Source organism: Sparus aurata, chromosome 13 (genome assembly GCF_900880675.1).
Source record: "Sparus aurata chromosome 13, fSpaAur1.1, whole genome shotgun sequence".
Lineage (NCBI taxonomy): Eukaryota > Metazoa > Chordata > Actinopteri > Spariformes > Sparidae > Sparus > Sparus aurata.
In genome coordinates, this window is record NC_044199.1 from 10,633,965 (window position 1) to 10,659,118 (window position 25,154).

A 25,154-nucleotide genomic window follows, 5' to 3' on the forward strand; every position below is an offset into this window, starting at 1 on the left:
GTTCTCAAGAAATCTTTATTGCCTTCATTGTCATGTTCAAAGGTGGATAGTTTCTCAGGTAAATCCGGAGTGCTACTTCAAATACAAAACTGAATGTGGTTAAAAAAAATGTTTCCTTACTGTGTTTGTCCTTAAAGCTCACATTGAATTCACACATGAAAATAGTAATATAATAAGATCAGGCTGCACACTATGGTAAAAATAAAAATTAAAAAAATAATAGAATTTGATTATTTTGACAGATATTATGATTGGGATGAGTCACGGCTAACAGGAATGGTCATATACATCATATGTATCTTGTACACTGAAAAGGAGCACTATGTCACTTTTTTAATGAACTAATTTGATTATGTAGTACATCTGAAATGTTAAAATATTTGAAGCTGCTATCCCATGTATCAGAAGCTCATGCTTCTGTAAACTGTTTGTTAGACCTTTAAAAAAGTTTCATAGTGCACCTTTGAAATCATAATGATATGATGAGTCTGTACTAAAAATGGACAAGATTTGTTGGCAAGGGCCTCTCTTTAGATAATCCTTTGAGTAATTGTGCAGCCCTATAATCATATATAATGCACAGACATTTGTCCTGTACGTGTGTGTGTGGGGGGGGGGTTATAGTATCACACAGAATAGTTTCTTCTCTCGAAAAGGGTTCTCAGAAGAAGGCATTGGCGTCACGAGAGGGTCTTCTTTGGCATGACTTTCACAGTAGGCCATCAGCTCAGCTGCTGCTTTGGATACCTGCACAGACAAGTTGTGTTAGTATTCGTGATTGGATCAAAAAGGGGAGGGAATAAATTGCCTCCAGTGATGCCACTCAGTGGCTAGGTTGTATTGTGGGTAACGTAGGCGTCAGGTTTTGAAAAGGAAGAAGAACACGTGGAATAAAAAGAAGACATCTCTGGTTCTGCTGTATCGATTTTGATCATTTGTTCATGAACTGACATCACTGGAGGCAGTTTATCAGATTACATGCAGCTTCCTCTGGAGCCACAAAAACACTTAATACTACTTTTTTTCCACATACGCAGTAGTGCTCCACTTTAAAAACACTTAAATCTGTAAAACTGGTGGAGTTACCCTTTAAGTGTACATAAAGGTAGGCTACATCTCTTTTGAGTCACAAAAGATCTCCACTTTTCCATCACTATCGGCTCCGTGGTTCCATCATCATCATCATCAGCTCACTCACCATCATCCTCTCTATGTTGACCTCCAGTTTCAGCTGCTCGACCGTCTTTCTGGCATCTGCAATCTTGGCCATGTTGTTGGACATCCTGCACTTTTCCCGCCGATGTCAGCCAGCCTGCAGCACACGTCAATTCGATGGACAAGAGATAACAGTGTGCATCACCGAAGTAGAAGAAAAAAAACACAAACATGGTTGCACCTCTATCTCAAAAGTGCACACATACACAAACACACACACAGCAAACACAGCGTGAGGCATTTCATTGAAGGTATCTGTGCCATGGCCGGCGTCTGTTTCAATTTGCTCGTTAATTCTGCTCCCTGGGTCTCAGCTGCGCGTGGCACAGGGAGGGTCTCAAAGGAGGAGGGCAGGGGAGGGAAGGCAGGGCAGCTCCCCCAGGGGAGGCCATCCGCTAGCTGAGAGAGTAAATACAGCCTAACCTTAAAATGAACTTGTTGTGCTTATGGAACAAATTTTGTACAAAACTGCACATACAAAGACTTGATACCATAAAAAGAACTCCATCTTTTGTTTTCTACACAGCTGCTGTTATGTTGCGCCGCCGCATAGACTGGTGCGAAAGATCAATCTCTTAGAGAGCATTGAATAAATCATTGGTCAACAACAAAACGGCGTTATTTGTGTGTAATTAACAAGTCAATTCTATCAATATGAATCATTTCTACACACTAATATAATTCATACTTAGCATACGTGCAGAAATGTGAAGAGATGTTTCTGTGAATATGCACAAAATTAGATTTATCCTGAGTCGTAATAATCACAAAATCACTCACCTAAAGTCCAACAGCAAACTGGGTTCCTGGAGTGAAAGCCCGCTTGTCTTCCACAGGGCTCTCCGCAACCAACTTACTGTAACAAATGAAGTGAGATTAATGGCAAAGATGAGGGAGGGAGGCTTCAATTGGTTCCCTCCTTCAAATAATAACCTGTGGTTCTGCCCCCAGGATGGGCTCAGTGCAGCAGTTAAAGGCAACATGTGGTGTGACCTTCATCTCTGGAGTCTCCATCACTCACCTGCCTGAGATAACGCCGGAGCCTGTGCTCCTAGATGGAACACAAAATACAGATATAACTTGAAAGGGCTTAAATGGGGATTATGTTTAAATATGAAATCACGCCTCTGATTTGAAGACATGAAAAGAAAACCTGTTTTCACACAAGACCCGACAGCAACATGAAAATACATTTGCTATAATGAGGAAGCTCTCAAGAGAGTAGGCTATGTTGTTTTCCATGACTTTAATTAAATGTCCTGTTTGTGGTTCATTCTTAGACAAAATTAACCTTCAATACTTGGATGTGCATTCAGTTTGTGTGTATTGAGCTTGTTAAATGAGATAAACACTCAATAAGAAATACTAAGTATAGTTTTTGTTACTTTAACACAATTTCTGGCTAGAATTTCAACTAAAAAGTCCACCAAAAGTCACCAAGATGATTATTTTCCTTCGTGTGCTGGGGAAAAAAAAGAAGTCATCTTCAGTTTTTATTCTTTGTCTCATATTGTACTTTTCATTTCTTGTAGGCTAGGGGTAGAAACAACTTGTGGTTGTTGCTCTGCACAAAGTCCCACAGCACTTTGCGCAGACTCACAATATACCACCAGTAAGCGATGACTCTGAATGCACACTGGTTCACAAGTAATACACGCACGTTTTTAGAGGCTCATCTGAAGCTACAAAAAAATTTAAGGGCCTATTCATTTTCCACTACAGGACAAGATCACTTTCTACCATGAAATATATCCAATTTTGCAAGGCAAGTGATTTAGTTTTTGTCTAAATGTTAGTTATCTTGGACAACATAATTATTTGTCTCAGTCTGTAGTGATTCCTCTACACACTGATGTCAGTCTTTCCTGTAGAGCTGACAGTTATTCCACGCCGCAGCGGGGGGCAAAGTGGCAGTGTTATGGAGTTAAATGTCAAGTGCCTCATTAACATTTGTTTCCCGGTAGTAATTGGTCTCTCTCTGTGAAAGATGTGCGGCCATACGAGTATAAAAAGAGCCTCTGCTTCACTTAAACAACCTCTGTCACCAAGGGCCCAAAAAAATAATTTGCCCAGTGTAGTGTTGCATAATTCAAGGAGAGGATTTTCAAATTCTTTTGTTCGAGTTAGGACTTATATAAATATTATCCTGACTAGCGTGCAAGCCAACCAGGCATGACTCATACTGTTCATTTATGACGATGTAATGACTCAGGACTCAAAAGACAGGTAAGGGTCACAACCAGGAAGGCACTCAGAACAGGCAAACTCAAAAAGCGGCAGGGCAGAGTGAGGCAGGCAAAACAAAGGCTGGAAAGCTCGGGTGGATGCAAACGAGACAATCTGGCAGAGTGTGGGTGAAAGATTGGGCAGAGATAGGTGAGCAGGTGGACGGGGAAGCTTCAGGTATGTCAGGAAAATCACGGAGCAGACAACAGAATGAATACTAGGATCTGGATGGAGTAGTGGCAGACAGGCGCCACATCACAGGATTGATGAAACCAGAGAGGAGAGCACAGAGCGTCGTGTCACACCAAGACTGATGTACACATGTTCTGCAGGACAATTTGTTTCAAGTTAACATTGACATTGAAGTATGTAGATCCAATCGGTAAACACAACTCAAAGTGGCTGCAGGATCACTTCCCCCACAGCTAACTAAACACGAGATACATGAAATGGTTCAACAGTAATACCTGACAATGTTTTCGGTAAAGCGTTTGTTTTAATTTGTGTGCCGCATTCATTTAAGTCAACGTGGCTGCAATTCATAGCAAATAATAATTTAAAGGGGAAAATGAAAATGTTCCATTTTTCATAAGCCGTGACTATAATTCTTTAGATAAAGTTGTCAAGTGGAATGACAACACAGGAAAAACCGGATTTACGTCCACAGCAGTCGTTTGGCCCCCAGCTCACCTGGATGTCCTGGGTGTTTGTTTTGCCTCGTCATACAAACCGGTTTTTCTAGTCAGTAGCACCTGCTGAGTAACATCCAACAGACTCACTGGTATCATGTGAAAAAGCCCAGTTAGCATTTCAAACAGTCAGAGCGCTGGTTACACGTGGTCACTGGAAATATTTTTTACTTTTTTAATTTACTTTACTGTGTTCTGATTGCCTTCATTTGTTTATGTTATACATTGTTATACATTGTTACTGCTAGTTATATTACGTTTACCTGCATTGCCTTTGCACAATTATTGCTTTGTTGCCTGTATTTCTGAAATGTATATTTCATATGTATATGAACCTCATCCCTGCTGTTCCACGCAGATTCCCATTTTGCGATATATACCATATTGCTTACTTACTGCTTTATACTATGTTTTCATTTTATTATCATAACTGTTTTCTTATCATATTTGCTTTTTTACTTTGAGGGTAGTGGTCTGTCAGTTCTCAGTGGATTGTCTGGCAAACAAGTAAATAGTTACTGTTAAGGTTTGTTTTCCTTCACTTTTGTATTCTATTGTAGCTCAATCACAATTGTGTCATCAAATATCCTCCCTAGTTTTAGTTGATCTAACATTTTTACATGTATTATTGTTATGATTACTGTTATGACTATTATTATTTCTGTTGTAATTGTTGTTCTACAGCCAGCAGGGAAGGGTTGTTGTTGTGTAAAACCCCCAAAACGAGCCAGTTAACCAAATTAAGAATATTCAGCAACTTCCAAAGTCATGTGCATGTAACCACTGTATGCTAGCTCAAACAAAGAATCTCATTATGAAAAACAAAAAGCCAAATAAATATACTTTTAACATATTTAAATTAAAACAGAAGAGGACTATGTAAAAACAAATAAATTATAAAAATAAAAATAAATAAAAATAATATCTCACTTTATTTCTTTTGTTTTGTTTGTTTGTTTTGGCACTTAAATCTTCCCTATAAATGGAGGCTACACAAAACTGGACACATTGAATTCACAATACATTTAAAGAATGTTCCCAGTGTCAAAAAGCTAAACATGATTTTAAGTGATTTTTGGGGGAAACAAGTGTTCACACAACTTATTCAGTTTTTTTTATTCTATTGTATTGATTTGTTGTACTCCATTTTAGACGAAACCACAAAAGTGGCATCAAATATCCTCCCTACATTTAGCATCTTTGGTTACAAAGGGGTTGTAGATTTAACGTTTCCACAAGTATTACTGTTACTGCTTTTGTTATTTTTGTTGTGGTTGTTGTTCTCAAGCCCAAAGAGAAGGGGTAATGTTGTATAAATCCCCAAAACGAGCCAGTTAGCCAAGTTAAGAATATTCAACAGCTTCCAGGGTCGTACCATCATTAAGCTACAGTGGTGGGCGTGTACGAACAGTCCGCTGCTAGCTAAAAATGATAAATAACGTTAGTGCTTACAGTAAGCTACATTTTGTCGTCTGGCTTTCACTTGGTAGCATTGACTCCGTGGGGTTCAGCGCATATTTTAAACACTTCTGCGAGTCTTTTACAGACAAAGCCATTGATAGCATTCGAGCTAGCGAGTTCATCTTTAAGTTGCCAATAGCTAACGTTGAGACACACGAGACTTTTACGGACAACGGCGACACAACGTGAGCTAGCAAGAAAAGAGAAAAAAGCCGTGAAAGCTTCAACATCCACAGCGCAACATTCACTGATATTAACGTCCGTCATCTCATGTGTGTCGCTTTCGGACCGCGCCAGCGTTAATAACTGCTCGCTTTCTATCCACCAAGATGTATGGGATGTCGGGATGACAGGAAGATGGCAAACGGGGTTGGAAGTGAGTAACGTCGGTGTATAACTAGCAGTTGTGATGACATGCTATCGGTTAGCGGCGAGTGTGTCGTACTGTTGGTGTTATTACTACTAACTTCCAGCACGGCAGCCTCCGCTCGCTGCGGGGGAGCCTGCGAGGATTGATGGCTGTCATCAAGAGTTGACAGCTCTGTTGTCACCGGTGGTGATTCCTGCTCACCACCAGCTGCACACACGACATGCTTTGTCGCTCACTGCACGCGTCCATGGTGAGCCGCTGGCATGGTGGGCAGTTTAGGTGGCATACACATGAAGCCAAACTCAAAAGAGATTAACAATCTCTCGAGCTTGTCGGTACCAGGCCCGAGGCAGCCAGTTGAACATGCATGATAACACTCTACAGGCGTTGTTTAATTGTATAAAGCATGTGAAATGTCCTGTCCATTGCCCCCCCTTCCCGTCCCCAACATCTGCAGAACACAAGCTGCTTGTCATTGGACCCACAGAGCCATGGTCAGTGAGGGAGAAGCTGTGTTTGGCCACGTCTGTCATGAAGAGTGGAGACCAAAACTGGTACTGGTGCCAGTGATTCTTTGTTATGTGCAAAAATGTTCTGTGCCATAGGTTAAGGACAGTCATGTGCAGTCTGAGCCATTTGCAGTTTGAGCATGCATGAAGATATGATTCATCTTTTTTATCTAAGATGATCTCTTAAGATTAGACACGATCAATGAGGGTTTTCTGTCGTTGGAATTGTTGCCCACGTATGTGCTTCAGAGCGGGGATGCCTTGGTTTCTTTGTCAAAAGACATGCAAATAAGATGAATTAACCATAGGAAGGTATGTAGGACTGGCATGCTATCTTTGATGATCGTACAGTGCATGCAGGCTTTATTTCTGCATATATCTTGCTCGAATTTACACCTAAATGATGTCCAAATATGTGGATAAAATAGACGTAGAGGAAATTAGACTGGGTAGAAAAAATGCTTAAGACTATAATAAACCACGACAGAAATAGTCGAAGTCTTTATGTGCATTTCGTCTCGAACCATCTTCATCTCAACAGGGTATCCGTCAGTCGAGCCATCAAACCATTCGCAGAATCTGGGCGACCACCTGACTGGTTCTCTCAAAAGGTATGACGAAATCAGCGCACACACTGCTGAAGAGCACAGAAGGCCGATTTCAATGATCCCTTCAGCGGGTTTGCCGTGTTATATTTTTCCCTGTCGCAAAGCTGCTCCTAAATCTCCTTTGGCTCTTCACAGCACTGCGCCTCCAAGTACTCTGAGCTCCTGGAAACAACAGAGGCCCCAAAGTGAGCACATAAATGAAATTTACCTCAAGCGTGCTCATTCTGCCTTGCAAGCTAAAAAAGATGACTTAGCTTCATGCTGTGTGACACATGCACCGACTGACGACGTATACCAGAAAAAAACCATGTCTCGAACTAATACTGCTTTTGTTGCCCTCAGGCGGAAGCGTGGTGAGAAAGGTGAAGTGGTAGAGACTGTAGAGGATGTGATAGTACGCAGGCTGACAGCTGACAGGATCGATGAACTGAAGAAGTTGATCAAAGACACACAGGAGAAGCACAGGTACACAGGCATTGCTTTCGAAACGGGATGAACAACAAAATGTTGCATCATAAACCGCATCGATGTGATTGGTTGACGTGCTGCCGTTTTCACAGGAAGCTGAAGAGAGAGGCTGAACTGATTCAAGCGGGACATTTGGATTCCAAACTACAAGAGTTATGGGAAGAAATTCTGCAGTAAGAGGCAGCAAACCTTCTGGCTAAAGGATACAGTACATCTCTTTTTTTCTTCATGTAAAGCTTAGATGTCAGACTAATGAATGGCCTTATGTGTGTCTCTTAGGAAGAAGAAACTGGAGGAGGAGGATGCAGAGTTGAAAAGAAAAAACACAGATGCTGCTTATCAGGGTATCTCCTTTACTTTTAAGGGGTGTTCTGAGGGGAAACATCAATATAGAACGTGATGCTCCATAACAAGCTTTCTTCTGGAAAACAACCAAGTGAAATAGTTCAGTTGAAACATCCTCAGCTGTTCAATATGTAATCTCTTTGCCCGTTTGCCAGAGAGATGATCCATTAATAAACCACAGCTGGACGTGTAAGAGCTTCGATTGGTGGCAGATTGATTGATGAAGCTGAGCTGCTTCTACAGTTTTACTGTAGAGTTGATAAACAGCATATTTTTGTACTCGTCAGGCTGAACACTCACTTTGATCTTATCGTCTTATAAATCAGCAACACTAAAATCAAAAGCTAAATTCTCTGCACAGTGGTCATTTTAGGGTCCCAGGATTGACAGTCTGAGCCCGTCGCTCAGACTTAGAAAGCGAAAGATTAGTGTGTAGCTTGTTTTGCACAGTTAAATTTATAAAACACTAATGTCAAATGTAAGAGTGAGCATGCTAACTGTGAACCGTCAGCATTATTTGATTTGGTCACTTGTTTGAGAAGTTATTCTGCATTCTGTCCTCAAGTGAAACATGAGGCCTTGTAGGTGGCTCGATAAAGTCAGAGGATCACCAAAGTCAGTAGAATTCATCCTCTGGGGACCAAGAATATTTGTACCAAATTCCATAGTAATCCATCTATTAGCTGTCCAGATATTTCACATAAGTTGTAGACCTAGAGATGGACCACTCCAGAAAAAGTACTACTAAAAGTAGGATAATCACTGCACCTTTTTCATCTAAAATAAAAAGAAAGTTGAAGATCAGCTTTTGTGTGAGTGATAAGAAAATCGTCCCCCTGTTGCCCCTCCCTCTTCCAGCCAGACAGGTGGCAAAGAACACACCTAAACGAGTGCCTGGCATCACCATGCATTCGCCCTCCTCAGGCTGTAGCTCCCCGAGCCAGGAGTTCTCCCCAGGTGACCCACTCGAGTGCTTGACTCTGGATCTTACACCGATAAAGAATGTAAGTCACTGAATGCTCAAATGTGTTTTAATTAGATTGTGATTTCATTAATCAGATTTTGGAAAGGAGTCTAATATTCCTGACAATTCCTCGGGAACACATTAGAGACACTAATGGGGTGGATTCCTCTTTGATCAATGAAAGCATTCAAGGATTGGTACGGCAGTTTAACTTCATGCTCCCCTCGCTCCGTCTCTAGGCTTCGGGATCGACCAGATTAATGACAATTCCTGAGTCTTTTGCTCCCGGTAATGATGACATGAGCCATGGGTCACTTCTGGATGACCCCACCCAAAAGAAGCTCCTGGGCCAGAAAGCCACACCGCCACCATCTCCACTCCTGTCAGAGTTACTGAAGAAAGGCAGCATTTTGGCTACAAATTCCAGACTGGTATGTGGTGGGGACTTCTTACACTGTCTTATGCCAAGCTCTGTAATTAATATCGTCTATTCTGCAGGGCATCCTTTCTTCATTTAATCATGAACATGAACATACTGTATAATACTGACTGACTGTTATCAGAATTTTGAATAAAGAGACTGTTTCACATGCCTGTATGTGTTTTCCCAGATCGGAGAGGGTGACATGTCCACTGGTAATATGACAGGAGTACATGACTTGCAGCTGGGTCCGCCTGGTCAGCCTCTCTCTCAGGCAACAGGTACGGATACAAGCATACTCCCACACCATTTGAGCAATTCATGAATATTTGTTTACAGTATTTGAATCACAGTGTATACACTGCATTTTTATTGACAGCATTCAACAGAAAATTCCTCTCAAAAATCTCAAAAAAAAAATTTGCTTGCACAAGATTTAATTCCAGTCAGTTAAATACTATTCAAAGGCATTCTGTCTTTATTGGGAAAATGTGTTGTCGTGTATGTATGTTGTCTTTTAAAAAAAAGCTACTATTATCTGAAGCTGGTTGCTTACAAAAGCAGCAAGGGCCTTCACATTTTTGCCTGCACTCTGCATTACGTGTTAATGTGTACGAATGTTCGCATGGCAGGTGCCCCGATGTTGTCTCGTCTCCTCGAGGTGGGTCCCTCCCAGTTTTCTGCCCCATTAGGCTTCATGGTCAGTGCAGACTCCGCCTCCAGTGCTCCTCTCTCTGCCACCACGCCTGTCCCTGTTGACGCTACCGCCTCAGCAAGTACAGGTCTGTCCACTTTGTCCCTCATCCAAACTGCTGAGCGCTCAATCCATAGGCTCAACCTCCTCACACCAATAATGTCACCAGTTCTGTTGCAAGATGATTTATGACCCTTAGTTTGTTGGCCATTTCAGAGATGAACTATTATGTTATAGCTACATTTGCTAAAGGTAACGGTTAACCAAGATAGATGCAAACAATGACTCATGAGCCATGCTTTTAATCACTGCTACTGCTGCTACTTCCAGTGCAAGGTCGTATCTAAAAACGGTTGAAAATCAGTCGTTGTCTGTTTGCAGAGATGGATATGATGGTGCCCTCTGTACCCCCTGGATGCCAGCCTGTCTCTGCATTGGACAAGGTGTCGGATCTCAGTGAGGAGGACGTGACTGTGTCCTACATGGGAGATGAGCTGGACCTGAAGACAGTGGGGGACATTATCGCCATCATTGAAGACAAGGTAGGGTTGGGCAATCTGGCCAAAAAATAATATCAATCACGGGCATTTTTAGTTCACTTAAAAATGCTGTTTAGGCTATTACAAGACTGGAATTAGCCTTCAGATTCCTCCATATTCACCTTTTAAAACACAACATTGCATCATGGTTCCAGTTTGGGGTTGTCTGACCCCTGTAAATATTGGATCCCTCCAGAACAGGTAAAGGAAACAGAATGGGGAGGGTTGAAACATTAATATATCCTTTATTATAAGTAATCGTGAATAAGGAAATATATTTCCCATATTCATGCCTAGAGGAATCTTGTCATACAATTCCTGACACCCCTAAAGTGGACCATACCATGTCTGAACCTTAATATTATTGAATGTCTTATCTGCATTCTGCAACTCATCAATTACAGATAAAAGAAAGCATCTTTAATGCCTGCATCGCCTTTTAAAGGAAAATTATTTTCTTGTAAAATGTGAGTATTTTCATTTTGGTCGTTAATCTAGTGCATTAAGACAACAGTGTACTGACCAACGCTACTGCTGAGAATAAGGGACATGGTGGACTGTGAAAGGAAAACTCGATTATTCTTGAAATTGTAGAGTCCTGTCTCTTCTTCTACAGGCGGATGAGAGTGCAGAGGCCTTGGATGCAGCTGCAGTTGAGGCTGCTCTGTCGCTGTGTGAGGAGAACGGTCACGCTTTGTCCGCTGCCTGGGAGACCGGGCCTTTCCAGCCCCATGGGTGTCACGCTGCTGTGCCCGCAGGGGTCCCACAGTCCTTACAGTCCTCGTCTTTTCAAAGTAGCCTGAAGACAGAAGTGTTAGAGGGTCAGGGCGGGACTTCAGCTTCACTCTCCTCTCTGTGCAACAGTGAAGATAACTGTCTCACAGCATTCCCCATGGGACTGAGGAGCCTTCCCCCCACCTCCTCGTCCTCATGTAACTCAAAGAGTTTGGAGCACTGCCACACTGGAGCACCTCTGCAGCCTGAGGCAATGAGAGAGACTGGAGAGATGGTGCACCGGAAAAGCCGGATTTCATTGGATGTCACTGTAAAAAGTGACAGTGAAAAGTGGGCACTTCAAAGACCTGATAGACCCCGTGGAGGTATGCACACCCATGCTTAAATACTATTTCTCACTTGCTTCATTACATGCCGTTTGCATGCAACTATGCATTTTGCATAACCATTTCCTTCTTATTATTCATCTTTACTATCTTGGCAGACTCAGTATTAGAAGATAGCCCACTGACACAAAGACATCCCAAGGTATAGCACCCACCGAGGACAGAGCGAACATGATGCTTGTAAATGCTGTACTGAAATGCAAAGTGCGTAGCTCCACAGTTTTCCTGCACGCTGAGCTCTGTATGAATCCCTATGCATTTTTATCCTTCATTACAGGAGACGAAGGGGCAGAACGGAGTAAGTGTTGGGCGAGGACAGAACACCTCAGGGACTCGAGTGCACAATGAGGTCAACGGGCCAGAGGTGTATGCGGAAGAAGAGGGCGACGGGGCAGAGGGATTTTTGTCAGAGCCAGAGGGGGAGACCGAGCTAGAACCTGCGGCCAGCGAGAGCGAGGACGGATACAGCCTCCACACGGCGTCCTCGTCTCTGCAGCTCCACACAGCTGCAGACTCCATCCCCAGCAGCCCCGCATCGTCGCAGTTGTGAGTGAAACCCATTCAGGCACGCGCAGGACGGAATGAAATTCTGAAGTCACAACTCAGACAGTGCTTATGATGTTGTGTAACCAACTTGTTTTTCATTTCTCACCCTGTCATGCTGCAAATCAGGTTTTGCTTGATAATACTTTCCCGCCTTCCTCCTAACATACTTTCATTGTGCAGTTCTGTGTGCAGCGAGGATCTTGAAGCACTACAGGCTCACAAGATCTGGAAGAAAGCCATTATGCTGGTGTGGCGTGCGGCGGCCAACCACCGGTTAGAATATCACTCTTCACAGTTACTCAATCCACAGATGCTCAGATTGTGATATATTTCCATTTTCTATATCATTACTAAAGCATAAAATCTATGTGAACATGTTGTAGGTATGCAAACGTCTTCCTGCAGCCAGTAACAGATGAAATCGCACCTGGGTATCACAGTATTGTGCACAGGTAAGCACGGGATATCTTTTATGTCATCTGTTTTTATGGCTCACTAATAGTTTTTATAGTGGTTACTTGTAATGTTGCTCACGCAGAGTAGAAATATTAAGAAAAACAACCTTGTTTTACTGATTATTGACATTTATTCATTGTCAGCCCACTTCAGATCACACACTTCCCTTTTCCACCAGCAAGGTATTGGTTCTGTTCCAGTTCGTTCATGCCATTTTAAGCTGGTCGGGGTATTTTGACTAAAGATAGATCAGTTTTGAACTGTAAAAGGTGGGTCCCAGCTTGAACTAAAAACTATTTTTTTCCGTTTGCGAGGCCCTCCATTAATGACGCATCCTTGATAACAACAGTTCCATTCAAAATTGGTGGAAATTGGAGCTGGTTAGCTAGATAGCCCCAAGTCTTAAATCATCTTGAAAGGAACCAGATCATGAACCAGAGCTAATTGGTGGACTCTTCTTTTCCTCACTCCCCTCTTTGCTCCTCACTCCCACAGGCCCATGGACCTGGCCACCATAAAAAAGAACATCGAGATGGGTTTGATACGGACCACCGCAGAGTTCCAGAGGGACATCATGCTGATGTTTCAGAACGCGGTCATGTACAACAGCATGGATCACGACGTGTACCACATGGCCCTGGAGATGCAGCGCGACGTCATGGAGCAGATCCAACAGTTTCTCGCCACGCAGCTCATCATGGAGACATCAGAGTCTGGTATCAGCGCCAAGAGCCTGAGGGGCCGTGAGAGCACACGCAAACAGGACTCTACTGACAAGGTGCTTCACTAGAATTTTGACAAAAGCAGAGAGTACAGAAGAAGAGACAAGGGTGAGACAACAGGCTGACTTAAAGGTAGAAGAAAGTGATGCTGGAGTAGATCTGCCCGCCATTTTCCAAAGCATGACATTAGGTATTAGAATGATATTCTTTCAAGGAGCCATTGGTTTTGTATGCTGTCTGAATCAACTTACAGAAGTCATGTAATCAGGAATCCTTTGTAGTGAAAATCTTTTTGTCAGAAATCAACTTTTTATGCAGGAATCCACCAAATTATCCTTTTCATGATTTCGATACTTATTGTTTGTCTTTTAGATGTCAGGTAATGAATGCAAACCTTTTTTTTTTTTAGTTGACTCTATTTCTATACAAAAAAGGCAATGAATTACTGTAGGAGTAAGTGAATGTATCTCAAACAAACCAATGGTTGACTGGAAAGCAAGAATGTTATGCTTTGGAAAATGGTAGACAATAATGTAATAATCACTACTTACCAAAGCATGCAGTAAGATTTTATAATGATATTCTACATTCAAGAAAGCTATTCCATTCCAGGCTATTTCATGTCAGTATAAAAAATGATTTGGCAGATAAATAAATCAGATTTAATGTTTGTTATTTTTTGGGTCCAAGATGCATTGTTTTTGCATGATGTTGTAGAACTAATTATGTTGTTGGAGATTTAAACCACACATATTCAGAAATCCTGACCCTACATTACAGCTACATTACCATACCAGAATAATGCAACTTTGACAATACAAATAAGGCTGGGGTGGCTCACTAACTCAGCTGATAGAGGCTGTGTCCTCACCGCAGCTGCCAAGCGTATGGAACTGACCAGCGGCCCTTTGCTACATGTCATCTCCCCATTTTCAGCCTATCTTTGGATGAACTTTCAAAATAAAGCCATGGAAAAGGCTGAAATAATGTAAAAAAAGAACACAAAAAAACAAATAAGGCCGACCAGATATTAAACATTTTGTAACTAAACCTGGTGAAGGCCCTGCACCGAATCATGTTATGTGAAATAAACATTTCCACATATGTCCCTTGGTTACTCAGACACTTTGTTATGTAACAGCACACTCCTCCTTAATATGCGGTGACAAATTAAACATGAATGAATGAAACCAGTAGTTGACTGAAAGGTAGGAGATCATTGTAAAACGTACTGCTATGCTTTGAAAAATGTTTGACAAGAGTACGTGTCTGTAGTATTATGCAGTTACTGAGCTAAACATGCTGGAATGTTTCTTTAAAAGATATTTCAAGTGGCTAAGTAGTTTGCAGTGCAGCCAGGAAGTGAATTGTAAAGATTTAAAATGACCACATGTCAATTAACCATTATGAAACATGTTCTACAGTATTTTTTCCTCAAACTCATTTCAACCTTTCCTTGTGCTAAATACAATGTGTGTGGTGTCTTTCCTGGCATTATTTTGCTTCCTCTTGGGACTTTTAGTGCACATTTGAGTCACAGCTCTGATATCCATAATTTTCCTCTTACAGGACACTGTCTCCATGTCCTCTCCTGCCTTCCTCCTTTCTCTTTTTGTAAGTACTTTCCCTTTCTTTCTTGTCCTTTTTCGCGGAAGCAAATTTAAACCTGAATTTTAACTTTATACTCAATCATATAGACCCAGAGTCAAACAGTGATAGCAGTCAGACATTTAATACCTTGCAGCACAATTTGTTTGAGGGACACGCTGTCAGTTCAGTCACAAACTAAGTCTCATACTGTTGCTTCTGCCTCTTTTTGACTGCAGTATGGCGGCACCAGGGGGCGCCGTTGTGCCATAGAAGCTGACCTCAAGATGAAGAAATGAACATACAGGCTGAAAAAGATCCAGCTGGGTCCTCGAGTGAGGTGAAAGGTGTAATACCACAAGAGTGAATTTATTCTACGTTATTTGCACAGATTTTCACCCTGCATAATGTGCAGCGTAACCTTCACTTGCACTCTACATTAAATGGATAGACTGCTTCATGGAGCAGCTCATTTCTTCTGAGACAGCCACGCAGACATGGATTACATACTGTTTAATCCCAGATTACAATGAGGCATTCAGAAAGACTAGGTCAAACCTTTCACAGACACAGCTGCTGAACAGTAAGACTCAGTCTGCTTTGCATTACATCAGGTTGTAGAAATTAAAGATAAAAGTTACTCCTAGCCTAAAAAAAATGGGATGAAATTAAGTCTGCAGTGGTCCTGGTGGAATTTCAGATTAGCGAGGCTGATTTGAAGAAATATACCACGTTGGTGATGAAACTATAAAACCAGAGGCCAAAGAGTCTTACTAACCGAGAATTTCTGAATGAATCAGGGGGCACAGTATAATTTCGAAAAACATTTCAATTGCTGTTAAAACATTTTATTTGATTTTATTGTATTTTTTTAAGTTTTCTATTTTTAAAACATTTCTGACCATTTTTAAACATGGCTACATTGTTTGTGATTGATTTGATCTATGCTACACTACCTGTGAAACATTACCTACAGTACATAAGTATTCGGAGTCATTTTAAGTATTTTTGAGAAGACGTCACGTTAATTAACTGTTTTGTGGACTTGTTTGAACAATAAAATGAAAGAAATAAAAAGAGCCTTCAACCCACAATGTTTACATTCTGTTTGCACAGAGTTGTCTCACAATACTGACACAAAACACTCCACAGCTGCAGCCAATCGCATTTGTTTGCTAAACTAACCTTACTGATTAAAGGTGTTATATGTAAGAATTTTATCAACCTTTTCCAATTCATACTCCAAACAAATAGAAGGCAGCATATCACAAGTGTAACCACTAACTGCTGCTAACTAGCTGCCTATAGCTGGTGAGCATAGTAAGCCGTGTAGCTAGCAGTTTGGACTGGGGGCTCAGGTACCAGGGGAGTGTAAGGGTGTTTTGCATCGCATACCGTTTCTTTTTGCTTTTAGTAAGTACTGTAGTTGTCCTTAGGAAGTACATACTGTTACACACGGTATGCATACAATTCGGACCTTGGTCATGACTGTGCACCCTGAACTTTGACCCTCTTGCTCTTAAATCTGTCGCAGCAGGAGCTCGACATTTTGTAGCACAGAGAACGAAGCACTAACACTTAAATGTGCTTTCATCCGTCACTGAAGTGTCTGTCATCCTGTCAAATGAACTGTCGCATGTACGGGCTCTCTCGGCTTTGTTTAGATTTGTGTGATACACTGTGACATATGTGACGTGGCTTAACTCTGAGCAGAGGATTATGGGTGAGAATAGCCAGAAAAGCATGCTGGCTTCCATACTGCAAAATGCGACCATGTGTGGTAGGACATACTAGTATTTTGGGCATACTGCACGTAACATCTATACAAAGTATGTCTCGTTTCTGTAATACTTAATAGTATGGTAGTGTAGGTGTTGGAATGCAGGGTAAGTGTTTTCATGTTAGCACAGGACCTTTAAACCAGGATGGGACAGGGCTAGCGGGTTACCATGCTTCAGTAGATATCTCTGCAACACAATACATTGACAACATAACGTCAAAACTGTTATTTATTTACATCCTGTCCATCATTTAGTTAAATTTTGAATTTTTAACATCATTTCTTACATAACGCCACTTAAAGAGCTGAACAGTGGGGAGAAAAATAGTGATCTTCCTTTGGAGAATTTAAATAGTTGGGATTTGATACCTATATTTATTTCAAACTTAAAGGCCCAACTCATGACATTAGTGTTTTAATGTACTGTATGTCAGTAAAATAAAAGGAATAAGACTTTCACTGGAATGGGTCTAAGCAGCAGTGTCTTCGTGGCACAAAGCTGTTGAAGAGTTAAACAAGAGAGAAGAAGAAATAAATTACCACTGCTGCTGCGTTTAAGAGAGAGCTTCTTTCATATGTTTCCATAGTGACGTACACACAGCTAGGACACACATCGTCAATAAAGATCCCGATCTGTTACAGCACCAGTAATGAAGTTTTGAAGAACTTACAGAAACTAAAACCAAAGTGAACCGTTTGTATCATGTAAAGTCATCTAATGATGGTGCTGAACAATTGCGGAATTATCACAAAATATGTTGCCCATAAATGTGTCCTCTGTCTCCGTCATTTGCTGGCAAACCCACGAAGCATTCGAAGAGTGAAAAGAAATAAGTCACACAGGCCAAACATTCTCTGCTTACATCTTTAATTGTCTTGTATTTTTGGCTGAAAACATGTCTCCCAAGTGTACTACCACACTGACGGATACCAAAAAACCCTGATTTTTGCGTATCGCAGTAAAGATTTGACATGTTTGTGAGTTACAGCGTGGAACCTGAATATTCTAATAATTTAGTGTGTCAGTAGTGGTGAATACGTGTCCGCACAAAAATTAAATACGCAACTAATAAAACACTGTCACTAGGGTGCATGCAACGTTAACAATATGGAACACAGGATTAAATATGAACTTAAAAGTGCTTGAGATGAACCTGAATATTTCACCAGTTATGAGAACAGCTAAGGCAGTTCGGCAGTCTTAGTGCACAGCAATAAGTATGGATGTCCGTATAGGGTTTGAATGATATCTGGTCGGTTTAAGGAAGTATATTTAACAACTCCACAATGTTAGTGTCCTACTTAAGACAAGCACTAAAGGGAAAAGTCGCAACTCTGTGTTTTCGGAATTCTTTTAAATATCTGGGGACATCAACAACTATCTCCAGCATTTCAGTCTTTGTCTGTTCAAGATGAGATTTTCAAATCAAAATGATCTTTTTTATAAAACACTATAAAGTAAAAGATTGAAAAACTCTTCAAATATGGGCTGAAAAGTGTTTTAATGAAACCGATTTAAGTCTGTGCATGGTTTAGGAGGGTCTACGCTATTGCATGCCGTTTAAGCCCAGGCAAAAAACAGGGATACAGAACTATGTGCAGGACTGTGACGGGCTTTTTGGTTGAAGTGGACTCCCTGCACGTGACATCAAAACTACTTCTTGAAATCTCTTTTAGCAGTCATTCATCACACTTAACCTCAAACATAGGTGTTATGCCTATGTTTATGCCTGCAGCTAAAACACTGGGTTCCTGAACAGGGGAAGCTTTAATGACTGACGCAGCAAACATATATGCAAGCAGCAGTGCCTGGAGCGGGAAGCTCTACTGTAGGAGACAGCTTGTGTTTTGGCAAGTACAACTGTTTTTTTGTTGTTGTTGTTTTAAAATAATAATCAGAAAAATGTGATGTTTCCTAAAATTAGACTCTATGATGCCTCTTGTTGCTACAGTGCCAGAGGTCCAAGAGCCTGATTAACCACAGTATAGATTTGTAAGTCCTTTCTAATATCTGATTTGTCAGTAATTTCATAATTAAATACTATGTTATTTTCATACAGAAGATCTCAGATTTGTCCAAAGACGACATTATTTAAGTCACTGTACTTCATTACTTCCTACAGAAAAGAAATGGTAAAAATGAGCCAAGTTGCTCATACAAGATTCACTCTATTCACTATTAAATAAATTACACCTAAAATTTGAGCGAGGACACAAAAACATTCAAGAAAATAAATACAGGTAAACTACAAAAACCTAAACATGTATGTGTGAACATACAACTGACTTCATAACCCCAAAGGGAGACCCCCGTATGTCATGCCATTTCTATAAGAAAGTTTAAAGGCTCAGAGACATCGTACACACACTGCCACAGTGAGTTTGCACTCGATGCTGCTGCCACAACAGCCACGGTCAGCGAACACGCAACTCTTATTTTCTGCCATCGAAGAGGAGAGAAGGCACATTGTTTCTAGCGGCATGACCTCCCACTGACTGCGTTGTACCTAAAAGAGATTTCTTTACAAAGTGACCAGATTAGATAAAATTACACACTGACAATGCATCTCAGTCTGTAACAAAACTGCGTTCTCCTCTCAAACAGTCCTCATTTGCCTCTCTGACGCCCGACCAATCGATGCAGCTTCTCGCAGTTGTCCAGCCTCATTGACTCCGCCTTCTGCTTTAACCGTTCATCTCGGTACAGTTGTCCGAGGTTTGCCAAGTCTGACTCTGAAAAGGAGAAAACGATAACAAAAAACTATACATCAACTATTTACAACAGGTGTTTACACTTAAAAAGGAATAGTAAGACTATTTGGGAAATATGGTTATTTGCTTTCTAGAAAAGCGTTAGATGAAAATATCAAAACCACTCACGTCTGTGCGATAAATATTAAGCTACAGCCAGCAGCCTTAGCTAGCAGTTAGCTTCGCGACTTAAAGCAGGTGGAAACAGCTAGCCTGGTGGTTACAAAATCTGCTTGTTAGCGTCTATAAAAATCACAACACATCGTAGTTGTGTTCCAAATTGTACTGCATGCAGTGGGATTTCCTGGTATTTTTGGCGTTTGACACACTACATTTTTTTCTGCTTTACTAAATAGTATCTGGTAGCAGGGGTATAACGTATTTGTTACCTTGAGCTGAAAAAAAATGTGCCTTTTAATGGAGGGGGTATGTGCCGATAGGACCAGTTGCCAGGCAACCAGGAGAGTCTCCAGGAACTTCCTGCTTTAAAGTTCCATACAGATGTGAGAGTAGCATCAATCTTAAGCAAATAAACGTTTTTCCCAAAATGTTGCACTATGCCTTAAACAGTTGGTCTGCTTATGTCAAAGAAAGAAAGAAAGAATAGAAAACATTTCATATGAACTGCAGTTTTTTAGCTTTACTGAAGTCAGATAATTGTTCGGTCTGGTCATCGTCAATGGATGACAGTTACAGACCTTCTAACCTTCTACTATCATAACATTGTATTTTGCACCAGCCAAGCACCAAATGCAGGTAGTACTTCCATTTGGTGAGTACAATCTCTTTATTGGGCTGGTACATGGTCATATGCCAATTTGATAAACATCCACCAGCTTGCTTACTTTGCTGTTTCTCTTTCCAGCAGCTGTTCTGCAGGTGCTCTATATAGTCGCTCTCAATGGTTTTCTCTAGCTCGTCCAGCGCTGCTCCACGGTATTCCTTCTCGAAACTTTTATCCACATAATACTGGACACCCATGTGCTGTGTTTCCCTGGACACCACCAGCCCCATGGCCCTGAAGCCCAAAAACAACATTAAAATGTATTCAGTGAAAACGATGGTGCCAATCATTGTGGCGCCCATGGATATGCTTAAATGTCACTGTGGCAAGGCTGATGGTACGACAGACTCACGGCTTATAGAAGAGACTGTAGGGCGGGTTAGTGGCCATCATCTGCGTAAACACTGATATGAGGATTAGCACCAGCACCGGGAGAAGCTGCAGGAACGCTGTGAAGGTGTTCTGTGGGAAGATAAAAATCAGCACAGATTACAAAGCATACAATACTGTATGTAGGCTGCAGCGATACACTGTACTCATGCCAGCACAGTACTTCTGTGTCTTTGAAGCAATCTTTCAAAGCAACAAAGGCACTTCAGTTATGAGAAAAGTAAATGTACGACATGAAATCAAACATTATGGGAGACAGTCACCGGAAGGCTGAAGCCATGTTAAAAACACATCCATTTTACTTTGGTCCTCTCCACTGAGTGTTAATGATTAGAATAATGCCAGATCTTCACAAGAAGATCCAGGCATAACACTGCGGATGGTTAACAGAGATTTGTCTTTATGTTTTGTGAGTCACTGACCTGACTCTGGTTTTCCTCTACCACCTCCTCGCGCCTCTCATAAGCACGTCGACGACGAGGCTGATAGAACTGAGAGTAGGAGGCTCCCTGGTTGGTGTACACGTGAATATTTCCTGGAGAGATACAAACACACGCTGTTCTATAGTGTCTACACTTCCACAGAGTCAGGAGATTATATACTTGCACTGCCGCTGAAAGCAACAAAATAAAACAATGCCACGAACAGTAATGCATTTTTGTAATAATAATAGATTGCACTATTTCAATATGTAAAATTTAAATTCCATCACCTATGACTCACTATCCAACCAACACAACTGCTCACCTGTGGGAAACCTTCCTCCGAAGAAAATGTTGAAGAGTTCCTCAGGGGAAATGTCCGCCTCAAAGTCTCTGTGGAAGTTTCGGTAGTGTGCATGGCGACTGTGGCTGGAGTGGTGGGTTGCTGCCGAAGGTGCAGACTGATCTCCATATTGATCATACTGCTGCCTCTTCTCTGGATTGCTCAGCACTGCATATGCATTGCCTATTGCTGTTGGGAGAAGGGGATAAGATCAAGCAAAGGTATTAGTTCACCCCTTCACTATTACTTTGTTTTGGGGGGTGTAAACAGGAGGTACAATGTTGCTATTGTATGGATATAGTTAACTAGCACTGGGCTATAACACTGATACTGAAGAAAACACAAAAATGTGAAGATTCTTAAGCAAGTTCTGTTATTAGCCGTGTCTTTTTTTTCTACGATTTCTAAGCAAATGTATGAATATTAATTTCACATCAACATCAGAGATAAACACATCCTCTGCAAGTATAAGTAACACCAAATCTATAAATGTGTTCGTCATGTCTTTGTGTTCAGATTTGACTTTGTTAGGAGAGGAGTATTTATTGAACTAATTGGGCACTATAAATTTTAACATAGCTCAGCTGTGTGACACAGTGATTACTCCTGCCCTTTACTGCTGACTGTCTTGGTGTATGGGGAAATCAATTGGCCAATCCAGAATAACTAACTTGGTGTTGGTGTTACAACATCGGCATGCACCTGTCCCCTTCAACTACTGCAGTTCTTTGCCTCCTGACTCTCCCTCTGCACCTCAGCTGTAACTTTGCACCTGCCATAAAGTAATTACAATCTAAGACAAAAAATGTCTAAACTTAATTCCAACTGGTAAAGCTGGATGACCCAGACTTCAAGTCTATACCCAGGCGAAAACCGTACCAACAAGAAGACCTCTAACTTTGCTGAGTGGTGGGAACTAAGAATTTGAAGGTTTGTCACTGGATACTTAACAATGGACAACAAAAAATATATAGCCACCATTGTGGCTCACAGAAAAAAAAGTCCTTTCTCCTCTGCTGTCACTCATACCTTTGAAAGCGTCTGTGGCTCCTGGAGCAAAGTTCTTGTCAGGGTGAAACTTGAGGGCCAACTTCCTGTATGCCTTCTTCAAATCTTCATCACTTGCGTTCTTCGTAACACCAAGGATTTCATAAAAGTCCTTGCAATTCTTTATCCTGCAGTAACAAGGCACAATGGATGTCAAAACAGGAGGTGCCTGGACTTATTCTAACCAGTTTATGACAAAAAGCCAGGTTTACAGTATATGGTGAGGAACAAGAGCAGGGGTCAGTCTGTCACTGCCCAACAGTGTGAGAAACTCATGTAAAAGTGGTGAAGGCACTGTGTGCACCTGTGAACACCCTGCCGCTGATCCTCGGTGTAGCTCTTCTTTTCATCACCACCCGCGTTACTCGTTTCATGGTTTCCAATGTCCTCGTCCCTCCATCCTGTAGGCGGGGGAACGTGGTTTGCCTCTGGAGCAGCGGTGCCTCCATTCCTTACTATGGCATCTATCAGCACTGCAAACAAGGACACAGTCAAAGTCAGTGGAGTCAAAAATCACAACAAAAGCCTATAAGGTAGTTCCTGAACATAAAGATTGGTGGCGTATTAAAACAAAACAAACAGTATCTTCCTGCCTCCAGAATAGCTTCAATGCTACTTGACACTGATACATCTCTGAAACACATTACTCCAAAATCTCCCAGAGGTGTTAAGGTCTCTTGAAGTGAAGGGTCATAATATTTGATTTTTTTACACCAGCATTCTGAAACTCAAACTCTTCAGTGACTCCTTCATTCTCGTGCTTCTCTAAGGTTTTTCCTTTAACAATGCCTCCGTTGAGAAGAGTGACACTAATTGCCCTCAAGTCTTTTCCCCCTCCCTGCTAATTAATGCTGCAAAATGGATCCTGTTGCATTCAACAGCCCCGTGTATGCAGTCTTAAACGTAGTTACCTATGACACCTGAATAATCCTGGTTTAAATGCGATTACTGCAAAAGCTATTGAGCAAGATAAAGCAACTGGAGACAGTGAAATCTGAATACCTCAGTGTGCGGTGCTGTCAGTACGGGGGAAGGGAGTCTTTTGCAGCCCGAAATTTCAGCATGCAGACTTTAGCCAGCTAGCTAACGTTTGCTCTCATCTAAAAATAGCAATACGGGTGCACCCTTCTTCAAACCTGAAAATACATTGTCCATATTTAATATAATGGCATAGGTTAGCTACATGACGACCATTAGCCTGTCAGACTGCCAATGGCAGAATGTGCGTCAGCTATTTTACCTCTGGCCCGGGTGCTGGGGTAAATATTCTGGGCTTCGTACAGCAACTGCAGCGCCCGATCTTTCCGTCCGGACCGTAAACATAGCTTCGCCTTCTCTATCAGCCGGTCTGCTTCGTCTTTGTCCATGTCAACGCTGCAGTCTTGTTTTTGCTGATACAGTCGCTGTCAGTAGAAGAGTGTCCCAGTGCAATGTGCGACAATATCATATGGCAAAGCCAGGCGCTATAGCTAACGTCAGGTAGCCGATTAGCTTTGGTTCAGACAGCTGCGTAACGTTAAGCCAGGCACGAGCCCCCGGTCACTCAGAGTCCCTCGCGGTGTCCGGTTCGCAGACGTTGGCGCTTGTTGTCAGGCTGTGAACGGGCCTGCAGACGGTCCATTTTTTTTAGAGGCCGATAGCCTGAAAGAGGGACGGTTCCTGCTGTCTGGGTTTTCGCAGTGTTTTAAGGGCCACTAATATTCACCGGACCCCCTCAGCTGTGATGGACAAGCGGCGGAGGCGAGGCAGAAGCGACGTCACTTCCTGTCGAGTGAGCGAGTAAGCTGTGAAATCTGTTGAAAAGCGCCACTGATATGAAGTCAACATGTTTTCTACGTTGTTCTCTGTTCGTTAGCAAGTATGGCGATTAGTTTTGTTTTAATTCCCATTGCCTATGCGGTGTGTTACATAATAGAAAACCCATAAATTTGAGTAACACCAGCAGGTGTACGACGATGGTGCATTCAAGGTCTTTCAGTAAAGGCGTTCCTCCGATACTCGCTTGTGATGCATTCAAATGCCCATGAAGGAAAGTACTATACAAACTAGATTGTTTAGGTTACCGATTTATTTAGTCTAGCCATCACGTGGGACATTGCTCCCTCTGACTGCAGTGGGACTACACTGATGGAGGGGGTATTTTTAGTTTAGAATTTTTACAAATGCAGTTATAAAATGTGATGTCAAATAGCCCAGTTAAAGTTGCAGTTTGTAAGAATTTAAGTTTACAACATTGAAACTTGATCAAGCCAATCAAGCCAATGTGAAGAAATAGCAGCTCTGACTTTGTCCAAGACATCTTTTTACTACAGGCTAATCAAAAAACCTCCTACCCCAGACTGGTAACTACATGGCTAACTGAGCTAACTAACAGCAGATACAGTTAGCAGCAGTTAGGAGTTACTATGTTGACGTGCCCTTTGTTTTTGTGGAGTATGAATTTGACAGTCGCCATTTCTTACATATTGAACCTTTAAATAAAAAACAACCAACAAAACCGTAGGCACATTCTGACTAAGACAGACTGTAGATATTTCTGATACAGAAACCAACTTCAAGTGTAGTGAACATTTTTGGTTGGCCTGTACACTGTACACGACTATGACACTTTTTTGAGGGGTTGTATCTGGATGTAAGTCAGGGTGAAAGTTTAAATTAGTATTAATACTTCCATAAATAAGTGAGAGACTATGCAA

The 25,154-nt window shown here is 41.6% G+C and overlaps 3 protein-coding genes across 7 annotated transcripts; 1 reads left to right on the forward strand and 2 right to left on the reverse strand.

Annotated features, from left to right (window-relative positions):
- Position 1: 1 nt before the first annotated feature.
- On the reverse strand, positions 2 to 2,134 carry gng8 (guanine nucleotide binding protein (G protein), gamma 8). Its single transcript, XM_030438816.1, has 3 exons — positions 1,996 to 2,134; positions 1,199 to 1,312; positions 2 to 747 (listed from the first exon to the last, which is right to left on the reverse strand). Exons 2-3 carry the CDS (start codon positions 1,280 to 1,282, stop codon positions 619 to 621), a joined length of 213 nt encoding a protein of 70 aa, XP_030294676.1. The 5' UTR covers positions 1,283 to 1,312; positions 1,996 to 2,134; the 3' UTR covers positions 2 to 618.
- A 3,251-nt stretch (positions 2,135 to 5,385) lies between these two features.
- Positions 5,386 to 16,032, forward strand: brd8a (bromodomain containing 8a). Of its 5 annotated transcripts, none has more exons than XM_030438810.1 (20): positions 5,413 to 5,967; positions 6,419 to 6,515; positions 7,012 to 7,081; positions 7,214 to 7,263; positions 7,421 to 7,543; positions 7,639 to 7,719; positions 7,826 to 7,890; positions 8,750 to 8,895; positions 9,095 to 9,286; positions 9,467 to 9,557; positions 9,909 to 10,058; positions 10,352 to 10,512; positions 11,126 to 11,609; positions 11,729 to 11,772; positions 11,908 to 12,176; positions 12,357 to 12,449; positions 12,560 to 12,628; positions 13,128 to 13,410; positions 14,924 to 14,968; positions 15,181 to 16,032. In XM_030438810.1, the coding sequence occupies exons 1-20, from the start codon at positions 5,925 to 5,927 to the stop codon at positions 15,238 to 15,240; spliced, it is 2,616 nt and encodes an 871-aa protein (XP_030294670.1). In that variant the 5' UTR covers positions 5,413 to 5,924; the 3' UTR covers positions 15,241 to 16,032. The 5 variants fall into 5 exon arrangements, 4 of the variants coding, with proteins under 4 accessions (XP_030294671.1, XP_030294674.1, XP_030294673.1 ...); XR_003986527.1 differs by having other exon boundaries at positions 5,414 to 5,967; positions 13,128 to 13,462; XM_030438811.1 differs by lacking the exon at positions 14,924 to 14,968 and having other exon boundaries at positions 5,386 to 5,967.
- A 1,540-nt stretch (positions 16,033 to 17,572) lies between these two features.
- dnajc18 (DnaJ (Hsp40) homolog, subfamily C, member 18) lies at positions 17,573 to 24,240 on the reverse strand. The gene is made up of 8 exons (XM_030438682.1): positions 23,699 to 24,240; positions 22,763 to 22,931; positions 22,441 to 22,586; positions 21,394 to 21,600; positions 21,069 to 21,181; positions 20,609 to 20,718; positions 20,318 to 20,490; positions 17,573 to 19,454 (listed from the first exon to the last, which is right to left on the reverse strand). The coding sequence occupies exons 1-8, from the start codon at positions 23,823 to 23,825 to the stop codon at positions 19,330 to 19,332; spliced, it is 1,170 nt and encodes a 389-aa protein (XP_030294542.1). The 5' UTR covers positions 23,826 to 24,240; the 3' UTR covers positions 17,573 to 19,329.
- Between the last annotated feature and the right edge of the window lie 914 nt (positions 24,241 to 25,154).

Bases quoted from the DNA above. Each gene is read 5' to 3' on its own strand.
- brd8a (XM_030438810.1), top strand. From the start codon at position 5,925: ATGGGATGTCGGGATGACAGGAAGATGGCAAACGGGGTTGGAA. The intron at 7,264-7,420 runs GTGAGCACATAA...TGTTGCCCTCAG, and splicing joins GAAACAACAGAGGCCCCAAA to GCGGAAGCGTGGTGAGAAAG. The intron at 8,896-9,094 runs GTAAGTCACTGA...CTCCGTCTCTAG, and splicing joins ATCTTACACCGATAAAGAAT to GCTTCGGGATCGACCAGATT.
- dnajc18 (XM_030438682.1), bottom strand. From the start codon at position 23,825: ATGGACAAAGACGAAGCAGACCGGCTGATAGAGAAGGCGAAGCTATGT. The intron at 22,587-22,762 runs GTGCACACAGTG...TTGTTACTGCAG, and splicing joins CAGCGGCAGGGTGTTCACAG to GATAAAGAATTGCAAGGACT. The intron at 21,182-21,393 runs GTGAGCAGTTGT...GTATCTCTCCAG, and splicing joins CGGAGGAAGGTTTCCCACAG to GAAATATTCACGTGTACACC.
- gng8 (XM_030438816.1), bottom strand. From the start codon at position 1,282: ATGTCCAACAACATGGCCAAGATTGCAGATGCCAGAAAGACGGTCGAG. The intron at 748-1,198 runs GTGAGTGAGCTG...TTGTCTGTGCAG, and splicing joins TCAACATAGAGAGGATGATG to GTATCCAAAGCAGCAGCTGA.